The sequence below is a fragment of the Monodon monoceros genome, unplaced genomic scaffold, assembly GCF_005190385.1.
Source record: "Monodon monoceros isolate NGI ecotype Baffin Bay Population unplaced genomic scaffold, NGI_Narwhal_1 Super_Scaffold_18, whole genome shotgun sequence".
NCBI classification, from domain to species: domain Eukaryota; kingdom Metazoa; phylum Chordata; class Mammalia; order Artiodactyla; family Monodontidae; genus Monodon; species Monodon monoceros.
The window spans coordinates 146369438-146389107 of record NW_021703774.1 but is presented as its reverse complement, the minus strand read 5'-3'; the positions used below and the strand labels follow the sequence as shown (position 1 = coordinate 146389107).

Here is a 19670-nt window from a genome sequence, read left to right as displayed (position 1 = left end):
TCTCACCGTTGTGGCCTCTCCCGTTGCGGAGCACAGGCTCTGGACGCGCAGGCTCAGCGGCCATGGCTCACGGGCCCAGCCGCTCCGCAGCATGTGGGATCTTCCCGGACCGGGGCACGAACCCACGTCCCCTGCATCGGCAGGCAGACTCTCAACCACTGCGCCACCAGGGAAGCCCCTCCAGAGCAATTTTTATCAAGTGAGACCTCTGGGGCCAATGGGCATATTTCCACTCTGAACAAACCACCGAGTAAAAAACCACGAATCATTTATTCTTTGGTGGTCTACACAGGCACTTAAATACTGTATTGCTGTCACGTGGCTGCCTGTGCAGGCCCCCGGAGTGGCTCTGGGCCTGCGTCCTGAGCCCTTGGTCAGGCCCAGGGGGGGAGGGCCGTCCTGCTACGTCCACTCCAAAAGCGGTAGCACCATGTGGATGGCTATGAGCAGAGTCCCCTCAGCTGGGGGGCAGACCTAAGTTCCCCACCGCTCCTCACCCGAGGCTGGCCAGTCCAGGGTGCAGGACAGAGTTCCTCACGTGGGTCTGATCACCGTCCACGTGTGAGCTGTCAGAGCTCATCCTTGTGCCCTGACTCACTGCTGGAGACAGACCCCTGTACGGGCTTGGGGGGCCCCTCCTGGGCTTCTTGGGGCTGTTCATGGGGGAGGTCCGTCTCTTCTGGGCTAAAGAGCATCTTCACCAGGTCATCCGCCTGCACCCTGTCCTGCAAGGACAAACCCCTGGCTGTTCAGAGAGGCCTCTGGACCAGGCACTCACCATCTCTCAGGTGCTACTTCCTGGAGAACAAGAAGGCTCTTCTCCAGTGGCTTCCGAGCTCATCCTAATCCCGGCAGGTCCTACTCCTTGGGCAGAGGCAGCAGAGGTGGTACCCAGCGAGGGACCAAGAACCAGGATCACTCCCCATATTGTCCCCACTGTCCCCCACCTGGAGCCCCATTCCCAAGGCAGGAAGAAGGGCCGGGGACCACGGCGACACAGTGCCGAAGCGAGGAGTCTCTCTGGACTCCCAAGCCCAGTGCTGCTCTCACGTCTAAGCATCGGCACTGGGACTGGGGAAGGTGGAAGCAGAACACGGGCCCTGCCAGGGACAGGCCACAGCAGCGCCAGCTGCTCTCACCCGCTCGCTGTGTCGCGCGTCCAAAGTGAACCACAGGGCGATGGCACAGCGCTGCCCTCTGGTGACAGCCTTCACTCCATGTGGGTTTTCTGTGCCCGAAGAGAATCCCACGGCCCTTCCGCACTGGGGCTGCACCTCTGCCTAAAGGGGACGAAGAGGGGGGTACACAGGACAGAGACCATAACCTGCCTTCAGGAGGGACATGGGGTCATTCAGGTCCAGGAGGGGATGGCTCCTCTGCCTGGCTTCCCAAAGACCAGAGCTAAAGAGAACAGGCGACTAGGCAGAGGCCCCCTGGTTTGGGGAGGGGAGTGCTGGCCACCAGGAAGGCCCCCTGCACCTTGAGGTTCTGTCTCCCCTCCCAGGGATGGGGACAAGGGCGCACTCACCGTCACGGTCTTGGCATCTAGTTCAGTGAAAAAAAAGTTTCCTCCGTCGAAGTCTGCGTTCAGGTAAAGAATGGCACTGGGAAAGGCAGAGAGCACCTCGACACCGACTTCCTCTTCCCGCCCCTCAGACACCCACGGCTCCAGTGCCTTTATCTCCAAGTGCTCCCAACCAGCAGCAGGAGGGGGGGGCCTTCTCTGAAGCCTCACGGACACGACTCCTGACCTTCCCGCCTCCCTACCCTCGCCCCTGAGAATCCACCATGCCCTTCTCTGGGGTGCTTCTGTACCAAGTCTACCTTTCCCTGTCCTACTCTCACACTGCTCTGTAATGGTTCCCGTGTTATCTGACTCCCAATCCAGAGGATCCTGGACGCTGGGAGGAGCTGGCCCCAAACACGCATGTGTTGGGGGAGGGGGCAGGGCACAGGGCCCTGGGGGCCTCAGAGCAGAGCTGGCACCTGTAGTCCCGGAAGGTGTAGGCGGGGGGCTCCTTGATGCACACGAGGGCCTCCGCGTTCAGGATGCAGTTGTCCACGTGGACGGGGTGGCTACCGTCCTTCCTCTCGGCCTGTGCCTCTGTGGCCACGGAGACACACGTTAGTACTGGGGCACCTCAGGGGACACTGCAGCTCTCCTGCTGGCATGCGAGGGCAGGGGGGTCACTGCCGACCAGCTTGCCTTCCTCTGGTTGGATCCACGCTCTCCAAGTCTTTAGACACAGAGCAGCAGGCCTAACCTTAAACCCTTAACCTCGGTGAGTAAAAACAAGGCCTCACCCAGCCCTTCACCGCCTGCCGACTCTTCCTGGCTTCCCGCTGCCCAGGCCCCTGGGCCCCCACCTGGAGGACGGGACACACACAGTTGCGAGTCTGGCACATTCCTTGGGTGTGCCCAGATTTTGATAGAATTCCAAACTTTCTGAGGGAGAGTAAAGCCCTCTAATCTCTGCTGCCCATCAGGGTCATATCGGCACCAGGGGCCGCTGAAGGCTCTGGCATGACAGACCCGGCTGTGGGTCACGTGTGGTTCCTGGACACTGGCCGTGCCTCGCCCCTCCTAGGGAATGCAAAAGGGAACGTGACAGAGGGAGAGTGAACGATGCACAAGCTCCAGCCTGCCCTAACTTGTAAAATAAGTAGTTCTCTCAGAAATTTGGTATTTAACAATTAGTGACAGAGAACTTGCAACGCACATCATGATTCACCTAAGGACACCTGTATGCCCAGTACCAGCGTTGAGAACCACTGACTTACAGGATGCAAAATACTCTTGAATGCAGCGCTCCGTAATTTGGCTTCTGAGGACCTCACCAGTCTTACGTGGCTGCCCCCCGTCCCCCCTTGACCTTACGCTCCAGAAGTGGCCACTTTCTTAGTCCCCCAGCTGCCGGCTGCTCGATGCCTCCACTCCTCTGCTCATGCTGCTGCCTCCGGCTCCAACGTCCTCCCGCTGCCCCGTCTACTCCACAACTCCTATTCGTCCTGCGCAGCTCTCATCACCTCCTCTGGGAAGCCCTCCCGACTCCCCGGGGAGACTGACTCGAACTTCCTCTGCTGCACTCATCGCAGTGGTTTACGTTGGTTCCCCAGCAGGATGAAAGGGACCATATCCTGCTCTTCTCCGCGTCCTCCGCATCCAGCTGGTGCCTGGGTGGGCAGTGTGTGCTGCACGGGGGCTGCGGGCTGAGGGAGGCCCACCTTCGATCGCGGTGCGGCACACCAGGTGGGAGTAGGAGAAGTAGAGGGGGCTGTCCAGGTGGAAGTAGGACGCCATGACGCGCCGCACCTTCTCCGTCACGTTGTAGTACAGGTGAGCGCTCTGCAGAGGAACCTTCCCTTCCTGTCCCAGCTGCCGAGAAGGCCAGTGGTCAGCTACGCTACCCGCTCCTCTGCGGGCCGACAGAGACCACAGGGGCGCCAGGCCCCGCTCCTCGTGCCCGCCAAGGACCAGTCCCTCTGCTTCCCACACACGACTCCCTGCCATCGCCCCTCCCCTCGCCTTCACATTTCTCTTTACGAGTAACCTGCTCAGAGGTACAGCGGCTCTTCAGAAAGCGCTCTCAAGCTTGGGGTATCAGTCTTGCTTGCTTGCCTCATTATTACACTAATAGCCATGGTTCAGAAGTCAAGCTCACCCAGCATGGTTTATCCTGCCTCCGTGGCAGCTGGAACGCTGACAGGCGGACACTTTGACCTCTCCTACCACCATCTCCAACTCCTCCCCAGAGCCTGCGCGTCCCCCTCCCGCTTCTCCACACTCTAGAACAGAGTACTGACCCTACCTTGAGGGCCTTGAAGACAGTGACGCCATAGAACTTTTCGCTGGGAGTGTGGGGGGAGGTCTGACCCCGGTAGCCATCTCCTAAAGTTGCTGCTGCCTACGAGGCGCCAAAAACAGGTGGAGTTAGCCAGGCAGCTGAGGGCCCAAGAAGAGGTGGTCGACTGCCCGCAGCAAGGGGCAGGCAATCGTTCAGCACCTTAGAGGCACCTAGTCGGGGGAGGCTGGGCCCTTAGGGAGATGGCATGGTCACCGCGTTCCCTCACATTGGTCAGTCTCTGCAGCTCCCGGCACTCATCCTCAGAGATTACACCATCCATCACCACCCGCTGGGAACCGTTCAAGACTTTGGAGGTCATGGTGAGTCTGATACCGTCATAAAGCAGGGGGCCACCTGCAAAGCAATAACACCAGCTAAATCCAGCAGCAGTTCTGTCCAGACACCCTCCATCAGATATTGCCTTGCTGTAAGGAAGAGAAATTCCAGTTGTTTCCCGTTCACCAGAGAAACCTCCCGTTTGGTCGCTTCCAAAGGTAGGGTGGTCCAGAGGATGGAACTTAGAGCTGAAGGGCAGGAGATCCAAGTCCTGGTCCACAGCTGTAGACTCCTGGGCTTTCACGCATTGTTGAGGAAACATCATAAAGACATTCCTAAAACATGAGTTCAGGACCAGAAAGAACTGGGTTTGACTCCTGGATCCTCCACTTACTAGCTGTGTGACCTTGGCAAGTTACTTAACCTCCCTGAGCCTTATCTCATCTGTAAAACAGCATCTACCTCGTAAGTTTGATGTAAAAAACAGTAAGACAACTTAAAAGTTTAGCACGATACTTGGCACCTAGTAAATGCTTAAAAGTTTAGCTACCATCATATCATCGTCTATTTAAAACGAGGATCTTACAATCTGCCCAACCCACTTCCCAGGCGATTATGAGAATCAAGAGAAATAACAGGGTGAAAGCTCTCTGAAAACAAAGGAATGCTGGACAAATTCTTTAACATGCTAATCTCATTAAATTAAGCACTTGTTAATTGAAGCAACTGTAGAGTAAAGGCCAGCCTTTCTCTCTTCTATTTCTCCTGGTGTCTCCCTGTGCTGGGGACATACCAGAGACCCAATTCCACTCCATCTGTTATTTACTGAGGCCTCAGCGTGTATCAAGCACTGTGCTAGAAAAGGCAAGGGATTAACACCTGAAGACAGCACCTGTTCCAACAATTACACAAATGACCAACACAAGGCAGACCTTGTGAAAGTACAAAGGGCCTTGGAAGTTCAACAGAAACGGGGGTGGGGATCCCAACTGGCCTGGAGTTTAAGAAAGGCTCTGTAGGGTGGATCTGAGACGCCTCACGGGGAGAGATGCTGGGAAGTGTATAGGAGGAGGCATAGGCCTGAACAAAGACTTGTGAGCAGAGAGAGGCCCAAGGACAAAGAGAAGGTATAAACGGGGAATGGTAGAACAAACGGTTACAGGGGCAGGCAGGGAGGACGGCATCAGAGTCCCTGTGTTTGGAAGACCGCTCTAGCCCCCAGGTGGGAAGGGGCAAGGACAGATTGGAGGAGGAAAGATGAGTGCAGAGAGGAGGGGCTGGGGGCCTGATGCACGCCTGAGGCCATGGGACAAGAAAAGGGTTGGGGAGAGAGAAAGAGAGCAGAGTCCTAATTGGCAGGACCCCCCCAGAGGACTGGAGGGGATGGGCAAGGGGGGACCAGAGGAGACCTGAAGATTTTGAGGCTTGGTAACAGGACAAATGATGGCAGCTGGGAGAAAACAGTTTGGGGGTAAGGAGAGAGGACAAGTTTTCTCCTATAAATACTTACTGAAGCAAACTAAACTAGTGTCACTGTGACTCAGGAGTCTTACTTCTTAACCAAAGGCCAATTCTCAGTGCTCTTTGCAGGTGGAAGTCCCGTGGGTGAGGGAAGAAGGGCCACGGTGGGGGTGAGCCCTGACCCGTGCCAGCTCGCATCCTGAGGCTGCTCTCTAAGGGGAGCTGCCCAGCTAACATGGGGACCACCAGCCTTGCTGCCTCCATGACAGCCGAGGTGGCCCCACGCTCGTCCTCTCACCTTCCTGGGTCAGCCTGTTCACGTCCAGCGACTCCTTGGTCTTCTCTTCCACGAGGGTCTCAATCTCCTTCATAAGGTTTCCGATCTCCTGGGAGATGCGGGCGGCTGTTTCCCGTTCTGACCTGTGAGCACAGCCAGTCTGAGGGCTGTATTCCAGGGCCAGCCCAGGCTCCCACCCCAGCTTCCCAGACTGGACCTGCCCACCCCTTGCCAGGAGTTCACATCTGCCTCTGCCTGGGCTCAGGAAGCCTCAAGTGCTTCATCACACCGATCCAATCATGCAGTTTCTTCAAGGCCCTCACTTCTGTTTCTCTTGCAGTCTCTTGGGAATCACCTCTTCTGGAGTCCATGAATCCTAAAAGCAGAGTAGGAAAAAATGAACAGTGTTGGGTGACCTGCTGAATCTTCCAGGTCTCGATGCACATACTAGGGCCTACAGGGAATCCACCTTCTCACCGGCCTCCTTTCAGGAGATAAAGTGAGAGGTCTCTGGAACTGAGTCACCTGTACCTGGCTGCCCAGAATTCCCAGTCTCTCGTCCACGCAGATCTCCTGTTTGGCTCAACCCCGCAACGGCCCTCTCCCCAGAGGCACACGGTGTATAGCTCAGCCCATCCCTTGCATCCCCGCCCCACTCCGGCTCCCTGCACCCTGGCTCACCGGGTCAACAAAGGGAATTCCAAAAACGTCATAAGCGAAGAAGAGCAGTTCTTTCTCCAGCAGGCTTCGCTGGTGGTACTCCTGGGCACTCTGAGGAAACGCAGTGGGAGGGACGCCCTGGTACTCAGCCCTGCCGCTGACTCTAGCCCGCACTCCCCACTCCTACGTGCCACACTGTTGCCCCCCGTGCGACCCAAGGCTTCCTCTCCTACTATCACTAGTGTGTCCGTTCCCCCGTTTGGGACAAAAGTCTCGCGTCTGTGCTCAAGGGTTCCTCTTGCCTGACACAAGCAGCCCCTCTGAGGGTGGCATAGCCAGGCTTCCCTTATAGGGAAACAGCCCCCTTTCCTTCCCCTGCCGTTAATCTCTGAGGCAGAAAACCTGAAGATTCTCAGGAAATACTCTTTAAGGAAGGAAAATTACTCCTTCTTGACTTCCACAGGAGTTCAACACACAGGGGAAGAAAAACCTAGGTGTTAGTTGACTCCTGCGTTATTCATTTAATCTTTACAGCCACCTTGGAGGTTGATGAGATTATCCTCATTTTATAGACAAAGACACTGAGGTACAGAGGGGATATGCAACTTGCTTGAGGTGACACTATAGGAGATGGTAGAGCAGGGACCTACATCCAAGCCTGGGTCTCTCCAATCCTAAAGCCCACGTGCTTTTTCCTATGCCATCTGCCTCCCCTCAGACTTGGAGTGGACGGTATCCCTCCCGGGAGTTGGGCCAGTGCAGGAGCACCTGGGTCCAGCATCCAGCCATTCCCACACGTGCTCAGTGGTAGGGCTTACCCAGGGCAGGGAAACTAAGTACCTTCTGGGGTCACATCTTTCCCTAGGTGCCCTGCTAGTCTCCCAGCAGCAGAAGAAGGAAGGAAAAGAAAAAGAAGACATCATCAGTTGAAATAAAAGATGAGGGCAATAAGGAAAACTGTAAAGGCGTCAATGAGGCCTACATCACCTGTTGTATTTACCCAAGAGGAAGACGGAAATTTTCTCCTAAGGAGTTTAAACAACTGGCCTCCCTCACCTAGTACTGGACACCAAGCTAGGTATGTGTCATCTCCTTTAACCCTCTCCAACTGCTCTATGAGCCTGCCAGGGAGCAAGTCCCATTTCTACCATTTACTCATTCAACACTGATGTACTGAGTATCAGCTATGTGTCAGAACTGTGCTGGCACTGGAATAAAGCAGGGAAACAGAGATTCCGGTCACCATGGGCAGCCATAGGCTGCTACGCAAGTTAACTCATTTCCTGGAGCCTAAATGTCCTCATCTCGAAAATGGCAAGAATAGCGGCCACCTCACGGGGTGCCTGTGATGAGTAAATGCGATGATGGGTATAAATCACCTAGCTCAGTGCTTGGCCTGGGACAGGGCTCAACAGATGTTAGTTACCTTCTTTCCAGAAGGGCAGTTCTAGTTAGAAATGGTAGACTGACCACTTATTTTCCCTTTCTGCCCCAGACTCACTAACATGACTATAAAGGGTCAGGGGGAGGGATCTTAACCAAGCAAAGAGACTAGGAGACGCGCCATCTCAAATCCAGACGGTCACCATCTAGCGGCCCAAGAGGACAACGACAAGGTAACCAGTCTCCATATGGGAGGGGGTGGCAAGAGGAGGGTTATTAGAGATTCTCAGGATTGCGGATCCAAGAAGGAAGAGCCTTGGTTTTCTTTTTTTTTTTTGCGGTACGCGGGCCTCTCACTGTTGTGTCCTCTCCCGTTGCGGAGCACAGGCTCCGGACGCGCAGGCTCAGCGGCCATGGCTCATGGGCCCAGCCGCTCCACGGCATGTGGGATCTTCCCCGGACCGGGGCACGAACCCGTGTCCCCTGCATCGGCAGGTGGACTCTCAACCACTGTGCCACCAGGGAAGCCCGAGCCTTGGTTTTTAACTTCAGGGTAGGTTGATGACCCCACCTCACTGGGTTGTTATGAGAATCAAACGAAAGAAAAGCTATGAAAAATTTTTGTAAACTATAAAATGCCACGCACATTTGAAGGGTGCTTATTTTCCACAGTAAGCGCCACACAACCAGAATGGGAGCTCTGTTACTGCCGCATCATCCACCTGCTTCTCCCAGTGAACAGAGGAAAAATGAGCCACCCTGGGCTGGAGTGCGGGCAGGGCAGGAGGCTGTGAGGGCGGAATCCTGCCAGCTGTGTGCCCCGCGGCCAGCGCCGTGCACGTGTCTCCCAGGCTGGGAATGTGGTGCCTAATTAGACACTGAGAGGATTGAGGCATGAACCCCCTGGCCCACCGCCAGTTCCACCTCTCCCCTCCTCCAGCTCCCCACCTCACTCAGGCCTCAGTGGCTCTCTCTGCACCATGACGGCCTCCGGCACCACCCATTCTGAGCCTTGCCCCATCACATCACATCAGGCTGCTTAAAACCCTTTGACGGCTCACCACTGCCTGCCTCACACAGTAGGGTCCAAGGTCCTGGAGAGGCACTCAAGACCCCTCAAAAATCTGACCCTCCTGGGCCTCATTGCCTGCAACCCCCCAGCACCATCTTCCGTTCACATGGGACTGTTGTCCAGGTGGTTTGCATATGCTGTTCTCCATCTAAAAGGCCCTTCTCTGACTCATTCACCTACTGAAGGCTTTTAAAACCAATTGTCAACACCACTGCCTCTTGTGAAGCCTTCCCGGACCCGCCAGTTGCTTACTTTTCCTCCGTGCTCCCACTCTAGCTCGCAGACCCCTCTACTATGATATTCACCACAGCATTTTACAAATCTTGGATTGTACACCTTTCCAAGGTGGTTTTAGATGGCAATCAAAAAGACATGAAAGTAGTACAAATGTAGCTAAAAGAAACCCCCAGAGTATCGATAGACATAAATAGAAATGTTCAGTCCTCCCCCACCTAGACCCTGACCCACAGGCCCATGCCTGGGGGTGGGGGCGTTAATCCTGATGAACAGTTTCTTACCAATCTGTGCAGAAAGTTAAAAAACTTCAAAATATATATGTACTACCAAAAAATGTAAATAGAATACCACTACAGTTCTATGTCTTCTTTTTCTTTACCTAAAATTACATCATGGAGACAATTTCATATTGGTGTGTAGGAATCCACTCAAGCAACATAATGGTTATCTTGTATGTCATTGAATGAACGTGCCAATTTTATTTAACCAGTTCCCCAAATTGATAGCATTGAGCTTGTTTCCAGTTTTTTGCTTTTAGCGGCGGACTTCTGATGCACATTTGTGCACGTTTACCTTTGCACGCTTGTGTAGTACAGCCAAGGGTGAATCCCTGGCAGTCAGATCTCTGGGTACATGAACAGTACAGTTTGCAGCCCTACCAACAGCCCAGGGGTGTGCCTGCTTTCTCACCCCCTACATGTGTCCAACAGACTTGTTGCATACACAACTGAGGGGCCTCTAGAGTAACTGTAGCTATCTAACTTTTTTTTTTTCTTTGACAAAAGGAAAAACTGATCCAAAGTTACAGCTATTTTCACAGACTGTAAGATTGGGTTTTGGAGAGGCCAGCAGGACACAAGTGATTGAGGGCCACAGTGACAAGCCACCCCATCTCAGGAGGTGGCTGAAGTTAGAGGTAAGAAAACCCGCCACCTGCTACTTATGTACCATCAGCAAGACCCCTGTGATGCTACCTGTCCACACAACACTTTGTACAGCACCTGTCGGCTCACTATCTCATTTGACCCTCACACTTGTCCTGTGTTGAAGACAGAGCAAGAACCATAATCCTATTTTACAGAAGGAGAAAATGAGACTCAGAAGGGCAGTGCAGCATGACTAAGATTCCACATGATGTGTCAAAAATCACATGGCTAGTAAGTAGAGGAGCCAGGACTTGAGTCCAGATTAGTGACTTCAAATCCACCTCATTGTTCTGGGCTCAAGAAGGAGAGGATCTAGGGCCTGTGCAAGGCATATGTACAAATATCGAGGTTCGCAGTATTGAACTTCATTAAGTTAAAAACAGAGAACTTTTCATGTTTTTAATACAAAAATGATACCCATTCACTGCAGGGAATTTAGAAAATATAAAGAAGCAAAACACAAAAATCACCCATAATTCCAGAAATAGCCATTGTGAAGTGAACAGCACAAAGTACAGTCCCCCTGGCAGTGCAGGCGTGGGCCTGCTTCCACTTCAGTGTCTTTCGTTTTAGTCTTTCTATTACATAGATTTTTTTCCTTGTTTGGGAGTGAGATGGGTATAATGCTGAAACAGGGAGAGACAGAACAATGGCAGAAAGAAGCGGGGGCGGGGAAGAAAACTGAGGCAGAAAAGAGGTGAGTGAAAAAAAAATTTAGCATGAAGTAGAAAATGATATATCTTGGCCAAGTCAAGTCTCAAAGTGGAGGTGCTGAGAAAGGAAAAGAACACGGCTGCTTTGCAGTTCTGCTTTTCCTGCCGACTCGGAGCACAGACTTCGGGGCCCAGATTGTGCTAATTAAGGTACTGGCTTATTCCCCGCTTTCTGTGCACTCACACCCACCCAGGCAACCTGCCCCCACCCCTCACTGCCCGAGCAGCCCCGGCTCCTCCTCCTCTACCCCACCCTCTGCTTTCTGGTCTGGGTTCAGCTGGCAGCCACCCAAAGTAATGCAAGTCTCTCACCTCACGGGGGCCGATGGCTCTGGCTTGCTCTTCTCCAAGCATGGCTGTGTAGTAGGCCAGATTCTGGCTCATCACCTCATCATTGGGGAAGAAGAGGAGATAGGTCTTGGCACATTCAATGGCCTGTGTGTAATTCCCAACTGCAAAGGGGAAAAAATGGCTGAGAAGAAAGCATCAAATCCTGGGTACCGTGAACCGCCTAGTGTTCAGTCTCAGCACAGCTCGAGGCAATGATGACATGGCAAGGTGGCACCAGCTACATAACACGACTGCCTGATTTGGCGGGAGAAGTTGCAGAATAAATGATAGAATATACGATTGATTTTTAAGGTGCTCAGTGCCTGCAAGTAATTCAAACATTGGCCCTAATATTCCCAATCAGTAGACCAATTTCAGGAATATTCCCCTGTCTTCCTACCTTTTCTTCCCTATGGATTTTCAGAAGAGAAGGGAAGATTACAATAGCAGGTTGTCTCTTTGGCAGAGCTCTTGTTGATATGTGTTGGTCTCCTCAACCATAAAAGTGTATATTCTTGAATATGCTGCGATGCTTAGCACACAGTTGGGACTCAGTAAAGACCCGCCGACTTGTTGCTTTTCTGGATACTGACAGCCCCCTCACCCCACCCCACAGCATCAGTGCTACGTGAGGGAGAAGGGCGGGGAAGTGCCCTGTGAGCTGGTTTAAATGGAAGCACACCCTTGCCTTTACTATAACTTAACTCAGGTGCAAAATGAGATTATAAATGTTATAGAGGGGACCAGAGGGTGAGGCCCTAGAGTCTCCCTCCCCCCAGCTTCTCAGGCTGCTGGTACTGCTTCTTGGAAGGTGGCTTGTAACAAGGTATTCAGGGATCACCTGGCATGGTGCCTGCCAGAGCCCAAGAGAGAAACCAAACAGCCTGAAGAAGCACAGTGGCCATAATGCCTGCCTTCCTTGCTTTTGGCTCAGTGAAAAGCAGCTGAGAAAGAGAAGGGAGGCCTTACTGTTGTAGTAGGCAAACTGCAGATAATCATAATGCGATGGGAGGAAGTCTTCAAAGGGCTTCTCTCGACCCGGGTGGGAAGCAAGCTCCGTGACACAGTTCTGCTTACAGCTGAGGACCTGGACGTAATGGTCTGAAAGGAATCGAGGAGGGGGAAGAACCATAAGGTCAATTTCCAGGATTCAAATGCTGCTTAAGATGAACAAATTCAAGCGGAATCAATTTTCAGTCAGATTCCCGGATTTGAGAGATTCAGGAACGAGGCTGAAGACGCTGTGTCTGCAGAATCACGTTGTTGCCCTCAGAACCCAGAGGCCTGGCCGAGGGCTGGGTTTGGGGCCCGCACCTGTGATGGCCTGGAAGAGGTCGGCGTTGTATTCCAGGTAGTTGTATCCGTCGTAGTCATAGGGCCCTTCACAGAGGGCACGGCACTCCTCGTCTGCCGCGAAGTACTCCCGCAGCGCCGTCTCCAGGTGGGGCACGGCTTCCTGCAGCTGCTCCTCGGAGTAGAGGCGCACTCCCAGCCGAAACTCATGCTACTGGGAGGAAGGGGTACTCAGACGCAGGGCAGACTGCGGACAGCCCTCCCTCCTTGCCCACGGCCACCTCCACGGGCATCCCCGTAGCCCTCTCAGGTTACGGATGGAAAGGGTGGCTGCTACACAAAGAAAGCCTGCTGGAAACGGTCTTTACTTAGTCAGTCTTTACACCTGACTTTCTTTTGAAATTTGAAAACATTTAACTCAATCTACTTGAAAGATATATGGGAGTTCACTGTCATTTTCTTGCACTTTTCTTGTGGGGCTGCAAGTTTTCAAAATAAAAATTTAATAAAAGAAATTCTAACTCTTAGCTATCAGAATGTGGTTTGAGGTGATGAGAGCAATCTTTCAGCAGCTAGGACGGATTTGGGCTGCTGCAGCTGTTTGCAGGCTTTGCTTCTGCTCTCTGTGGGACATGGCTCCCTTCTTGCGGACAATAACCATTTTCATTTGTCACAGAATCACTAAAAAAGAAAAAAAAAGAAAAAAATCCCAACTGTGTAGAGCTGTATAATGTACTAGATGTACACAGTTTACTTTTAAAAGTCATTTTGATGTTGTTTCTAATATGCCTATTTCTAAACTACAACATATGCCCTTTATGAAAATGCTATATCGGGACTTCCCTGGTGGTCCAGTGGCTAAGGCTCTGTGCTCCCAATGCAGGGGGCCCAGGTTCAATCCCTGGTCAGGGAACTAGATCCCACCCGTGGCAACTAAAGATCCCGTGTGCTGCAACGAAGATTCCCTGCAGGCCACAACTAAGACCCGGCGCAGCCAAATAAATAAATATTTTTTAAAAATTCTATGTCATCATAGACAATACCTCTTATGGGACACAGACTTTTCCTGCTAAATAAATAGAATAAGAACATTGAGGAATACTGTACCACTCACTGTAGTGAAAAGCAAAAACCTACGTGACCAAAAAAATTTGACAAGTAAATGAATACGATGTGTGCATAAGACGGATTGTCATGCACCCACTAAAAATCGTGTTTTCAAAGAAAATTTGAAGACATGAGAAAAGACGCGTCAGCATCATATGTTAGTTGAAAAGGGATGATGAAAAATACATGCACAATAGGACGCCAAATTAGGTTTAAAAATTAGAAATACTGAAGACTTAAAAGATAGGCCAAAATATCAACTACTGGTTTTCTGAAGGTGGCACTATTATAGATGATTATTTTCTGTTTTTTACGTATTTGCATTTTTCTAATGTTGTACAATGAACATACATTACTTCTGTAATCAGAAAGCAACCCTAGTGAATGTCACTATAATAAAAAGAAAGAGCGAGAGAAAGGGATAGCGTTTTCTGTTTGTTTTTTGTTTTCACCATGTGGGGTTTGGCCTCAAGATCCTTGAAGTCGGCTTCCTTCACCCCAGACATGGTTTGGTAATAGTCCAGGTTCTGACGCATCTCCATGTGCTCAGGATTGCCCACGAAGAAGGTATGAGCTGCTGCTACGGCTTTCTCCAACTTGTTTATCTAAGGGTGAAGAACAAGAACATGGTTGCCACATCCAAACCTTGATGGTTTGTGTCCAAATGTGCAGTTCACAGTAAACAGGAAATCCCCGCCTTCCTGAGCCTTCCACTCAGTGTGCCTCAGCCCCTGCCAAGCCCAGAAAACACACCTATTGCAGGAACTACATACCAGAGATTAGAAGCACGGGGCCCTGGGCAGGTTTTCAGCTATTTCCCAAATCAGCATTAGAGATTCCTCAAATTACAGGAGGCAATGCTTCAGAAGTGTAAACATTCTATTCTAAAACAAAGGTGGTATTGTAGGGGGAATGCTATGGAAGACTGACTGCCTAAATAATAGACTCTTGAGCTTTGGATGAGGCGACTAAGCTGAAGCAAGTCTAAGGAGTCAAGGATTAAGGGGTAGGGGAGAAACAGCAGTTAACAATTAGACCACGCCAAAGAAGTTGCCTAGGGGGGAAAAAAATATATATATATATAAAATGTATATATATATATATTTTTTTTCCTCTGCGTACGTGTTTTTGACACATTCAGGGAAAAGATGGGTGGCTGAAAAGTCTTAAGATCCTATACAAAATCTAGACATGGCATCTTCTGACTTTTCAAAGCCCGGGGCTCATGAGGTTAAAATAAGTGGCTATACAGAAATCTGAGGGGGGAGAACGTGCTACAGGTCACAATCATGCCCATAGCAATGGACTCCAGCATATCAAAATTATACAGCTTCATATGTAGAATCCAAAATAAATCACTAGGTGGGTCCGCGCGGGTCTCCAAGCCGCCTGCCTGGCAGCGGAGAGGTCACGGCATGAGGCCGCCTCCAAGCGCCGCGAGGTCGGAGTGCTGGGCTGCACTGAGGCCTACTGCCGGCAGGAAGGGAAGGATCGAATCATATTTGTGACCAAAGAAGACCATGAAACTCCAAGCAACGCGGGGCTGGTGGCCGACGACCCCAACGATCCGTAAGAGGAGCACTGACGGATCCTGCCCAATGGAGACCTCAGCTGTAACTGCCCGTGCCTTGGGGGCATGGCCAACGGCCCGTGTGGGGAACAGTTCAAGGCGGCCTTTTTCTGCTTCCACTGTAGCACAGAGGATGTCAAGGGGTCGGACTGTGTAGACCAGTTCCAGGCCATGCAGGAGTGCATGCAGAAGTACCCGGACCTCTATCCCCAGGAGGAGGACGAGGAGGAGAAGCCAGCAGATCGATTAGAGGAATCGGCTGCTTCTGAGGTCGCCGCGACCAAAGAACAGAAGGGGTCTAGCTAATGAAGGCCTGGGGCGCTGGGCTCCAGCCTCCTTCAGAGTGTATGAACCTCTCCAAGGAAGTGTCTCTCCCTCTGTTGTTCTGTGCGTGTAATGTACAAAATAACGTATTGTGCTGATCAGGGGTCTTGGCCCCTTGACATATACACTGAAAAATGGGTTGTATGTATGTGTATCTCACATGAACCTAACAGCGAATGTAGCTGCCATTTCTGAATTCTCTTCTCAGATTGTCCTGAATGTTGCCACTTTGAAATAACGTGCTGAATAATCTCAGCAATCAAAAATCATTATCTGAGAGTGTCTCTTGTGAGCGAGCTGATTTATTCTGATTCATTGTATCCCTTTTAGTAGATTTTATACCCAGTTGGAAAGTGAAATAGAAACAAAACATCTTCCTTTAAAAATGCTGGAGCGGGGCGTCCCTGGTGGCGCAGTGGTTGAGAGCCTGCCTGCCCATGCAGGACACACGGGTTCGTGCCCCGGTCCGGGAAGATCCCACATGCCGCAGAGCGGCTGGGCCCGTGAGCCATGGCCGCTGAGCCTGTGCATCTGGAGCCTGTGCTCCGCAACGGGAGAGGCCACAACAGTGAGAGGCCCGCGTACTGCAAAAAAAAAAATAATAATACTGGAGCAGGGCCATTCCTTGTAGAAGAGGCAGGATGATCAGCCCTTGAGTATTTGACGAAGCGCTGCTTCATTTCTGATATATTTTGGTTTCCAGTTTGCATTGAGCTCCAGGTTTTCTACGTTTGGAAAACAGAGTTTTGGACCCTCTGAGTGACTCCCTTTGTAAGTGAAGAGAAAGGCTGTTTTTTTCTGTTCTTGTTATTCCAAAAGCCCTGGTTTGGGGTCTGTGTTCACACTGGCTCTGTCTCAGCCTGTTCAGATGCAATGTTCTTGAGAGGTGGGGACCTAATCATTACCAAGTAGCACCCGAGAGAGGAAACGGTATCAATTAAATGGAAAACATGATTTTTACCTGAAAAAAAAAAAATCACTGATGATCTAATGATTAATTACATGGGTTCTGGTGTCAGACTGGTGACAAAGGTAGGTTTAATTATTCACTTGTTGGGGCTTTAGGCAAGTTAAAGTTTACTCTCTAAACTCAGTTCTCTAATCGGTTATCTGAAGATAGTACTCACTACCTCACAGGATTGCTGGGAAAGTTAAATGAGAGGATATATATCCAGCTTCTAACACATGGTTCTGGGCACATATTAAGTGCTTAATAAATGTTAGCTTGGGCTTCCCTGGTGGCGCAGTGGTTGAGAATCTGCCTGCCAATGCAGGGGACACGGGTTCGAGCCCTGGTCTGGGAAGATCCCACATGCCGTGGAGCAACTAGGCCCGTGAGCCACAACTACTGAGCCTGCGCGTCTGGAGCCTGTGCTCCGCAACAAGAGAGGCCGCGATAGTGAGAGGCCCGCGCACCGCGATGAAGAGTGGCCCCCGCTCGCCGCAACTAGAGAAAGCCCTCGCACAGAAACAAAGACCCAACACAGCCAAAAAAATAAATAAATAGCGTTCCTTTTAAAAAAATAAAATAAAATAAATGTTAGCTCAATAAATGTAAATCCTAGCCCATTAGTAATATGCTAAGAAAAATATTTTTTCTTTTCTGATCATCAGTACTAGTAAATGCACACTAAACAAGAAGTCAGCCCTGGCTGTGACCCCCAAATAGCTAGATGACCCACGGTCAACAGTCGCCATCTCTGTACCTCAGTTGCCTTAATTATAAAATTAGAAATTCTCTCAAGTCTGTCCCTTTTATGGATTGATTCTCTCTCCCATATCTTTCAGCACTGCTCTTGCCTTTCTCTGTTCTCCATCTCCACACCCCTCACCCCACCCCCAGCCCTTCTTTACCCTCTAAGCACGAAGCACCTCATTTCTTTCTCTTATGTGGACAACTGAAGTCATCTCCTAATGGTTCACCCTGCCACCACTTTCTCCTTCTCCCAAGGCCTACGTCACATGGCTTCCAGAATTAGCATTCTACAGCCCAGTTCTGACGATGGCTCCTTGAAGCCTGCAGAATTCTCTTCCCAGTCTGGCCCCACTCTATCGTGAATGGCCATCCTTCCTCTCCTCTAACAATATTTGAGATCAGCTTCAAATGTCACCTCTTCTTTCAAGTCTAACTTCTCTGACACAAAGCTAGATTCCTCCTCTGTGTTCCCACAGCTGGATGTACACACCCTTTCAGTAGCCCTTACTACTAAAGTGACTCTTAACAGCAAAGCAAGGTAACACAAAAAAATATAAAGTCAAGCATTTTAATTACCTGTACAAGAACTGGGATGTAGTAAGTATTCAATAAATGTCAAAGAATTTTAAAAAGTGCTGTTAAGTGACATGACCAAAGACATAGCCCAATTATTTTGGTTTCAAGTCCAGCACTCTTCTGGGAAACTAGGAGGAATGGACCAGAACTGTGTAAGCATGATGCTTGTGGAAAGGTGGAAATTTGAGGTCCCCAAGATTTTCTAAATCTCTCTTTAGGTTGAATTGAAGGTCTGTTAAACTATGGATATAATAGATACCCGGCACAGCTCCTTCTTCCTTTTTTTTTTTTTTTAAAAATTAATTAATTAATTTTTGGCTGCGTTGGGTCTTCATTGCTGCGCACAGGCTTTCTCTAGTTGCAGCTAGCGGGGGCTACTGCTCGTTGCAGTGCGCAGGCTTCTCACTGCAGTGGCTTCTCTTGTTGCGGAGCACGGGCTCTAGGCGCGCGGGCTTCGGTAGTCGTGGCATGCAGGCTCAGTAGTTGTGGTGCACGGGTTTAGTTGCTCCGCGGCATGTGGGATCTTCCCAGACCAGGGAACGAACCCATGTCCCCTGCATTGGCAGGCAGATTCTTAACCACTGCACCACCAGGGAAGTCCCTCCTTCTTCCTTTTTTCCCCAACAAAATGGGCTAATAACAGCACTTACTTTACAGGATATTGCCAGGATCTGGGCAAATGAATTAATAAACGCAAAGTACTTAATAGTGCCTGAAAGTATGTGTTGGCTCTCATTATCATCATAAATCAGAAGCACTCCAAATCTATGTATACACTTGGACTTAAGGCACTCTGGAATTCCTAAAAGTACTCATTTTCTTTGGAAACCTGACCGACCAGCCAGAGGGTCCCTTACAGGGAGGGGCCAGACAGCCTCTACTGGCGACGTGGCAACCTCAAGTCCTGAAAGAAAGCTGTTGCACTCGGGCAGCAGGAAAAGCATCACTGAAGAGCGAACCGGAAGGAAGATACTGTAGAAAGGTCTTAGCTTCTCACTCGGTAACTTACAACAAAATTAGGATCAGAGACCCAAGTTGTCGCTGTAGTTCCCTCTAAGAGGCCTCTCGGGGAACACAAGACCAAGTTTTGCTTGGTCTGTGCCTTAACCCCGGCTGGATCTTTGGGGTCACCATCTGCCTATGCGAACCGGCGAGGCTGGTCTCCCGGCAGGGTCTCTGCTCTCCCTGGATCCGGGAAGAGCTCCCTGGCCAAGACGCCACTTTCCCTCTCCGCGAGCACTTCCCTGGCCCCCCCAAGTTCCCCCGGGCCAACCACACCCAGAAGGACCCCGGCCGCCCCGGGGCCCAGGCAGATCTGCACCTTGAAGTAGGCGACCTGTAGGTAGTTGTATGGGCTCCGCTTGCTGAACTCCAATTCCAGCTCCTCGCTGAGCGAGTGGGTGGCCGACGGCCCGAGGCAGCGGCGCAGGCAAGCGGCGCGGCGCAGCAAGCCCCCGAAGAAGCGTAGGTCGTGCAGGGCGGCGGCGCCCGAGGCCTGCGCCAGGCTGGGAGGCGAGTCCGGGTCCAGCTCCCATGGGAGGTCGGCGGCACACCGGGTGCGGCAGCGCAGGCGAAGGGCGCGCAGGGCGGCCCGCGAACGCAACGCTCGCTCCATGCTCAGAACCACCCCGGCCCAGTCACCGCGAGCATAGGCCGCGGTCCCCTCCGCGAAGAGCAGATCAGGCGCCGTCATGTCCCATTCCGCCTCGGACTCCGCCTCGGCCCGGCAGGCAGCGGTGGCGACCGCCAGCAATGTGGTCAGCAGCCTCAACGAGCGCGCCGCCATGGCCGCTCAGACCTAACGGGACCGCTGGTCACCGGCCAGGGAGGCCAGGGAAGCCCAAGTCCCACCCCCGGGAATCCCCGCCCCGGAGTGAAGCCCCGCCCCGAGTGAAGCCCCGCCTCCCAAACCCGGCAGCGCACG

The 19670-nt window shown here is 51.6% G+C and overlaps 1 protein-coding gene and 1 pseudogene across 1 annotated transcript; one reads left to right on the top strand and one right to left on the bottom strand.

Moving 5' to 3' along the window:
- Window positions 1–251: 251 nt before the first annotated feature.
- Window positions 252–19590, bottom strand: P3H1 (prolyl 3-hydroxylase 1). Its single transcript, XM_029228107.1, has 15 exons — window positions 19068–19590; window positions 14033–14185; window positions 12495–12684; window positions 12150–12281; window positions 11163–11302; window positions 6541–6630; window positions 6183–6235; window positions 5881–6002; window positions 4072–4199; window positions 3810–3905; window positions 3226–3376; window positions 1987–2104; window positions 1529–1604; window positions 1140–1280; window positions 252–725 (listed from the first exon to the last, which is right to left on the bottom strand). The coding sequence occupies exons 1-15, from the start codon at window positions 19530–19532 to the stop codon at window positions 570–572; spliced, it is 2211 nt and encodes a 736-aa protein (XP_029083940.1). The 5' UTR covers window positions 19533–19590; the 3' UTR covers window positions 252–569.
- LOC114898879 lies at window positions 14438–15456 on the top strand (annotated as a pseudogene).
- Window positions 19591–19670: the final 80 nt, after the last annotated feature.

Coding starts and splice junctions, on each gene's coding strand:
- P3H1 (XM_029228107.1), bottom strand. CDS start 19,532: ATGGCGGCGCGCTCGTTGAGGCTGCTGACCACATTGCTGGCGGTCGCC. Junction 4,200..5,880: donor GAACAGGCTGACCCAGGAAG/GTGAGAGGACGA, acceptor ATTGCTTTGCAG/GTGGCCCCCTGCTTTATGAC. Junction 3,906..4,071: donor AGCTGCAGAGACTGACCAAT/GTGAGGGAACGC, acceptor GGCGCCTCGTAG/GCAGCAGCAACTTTAGGAGA.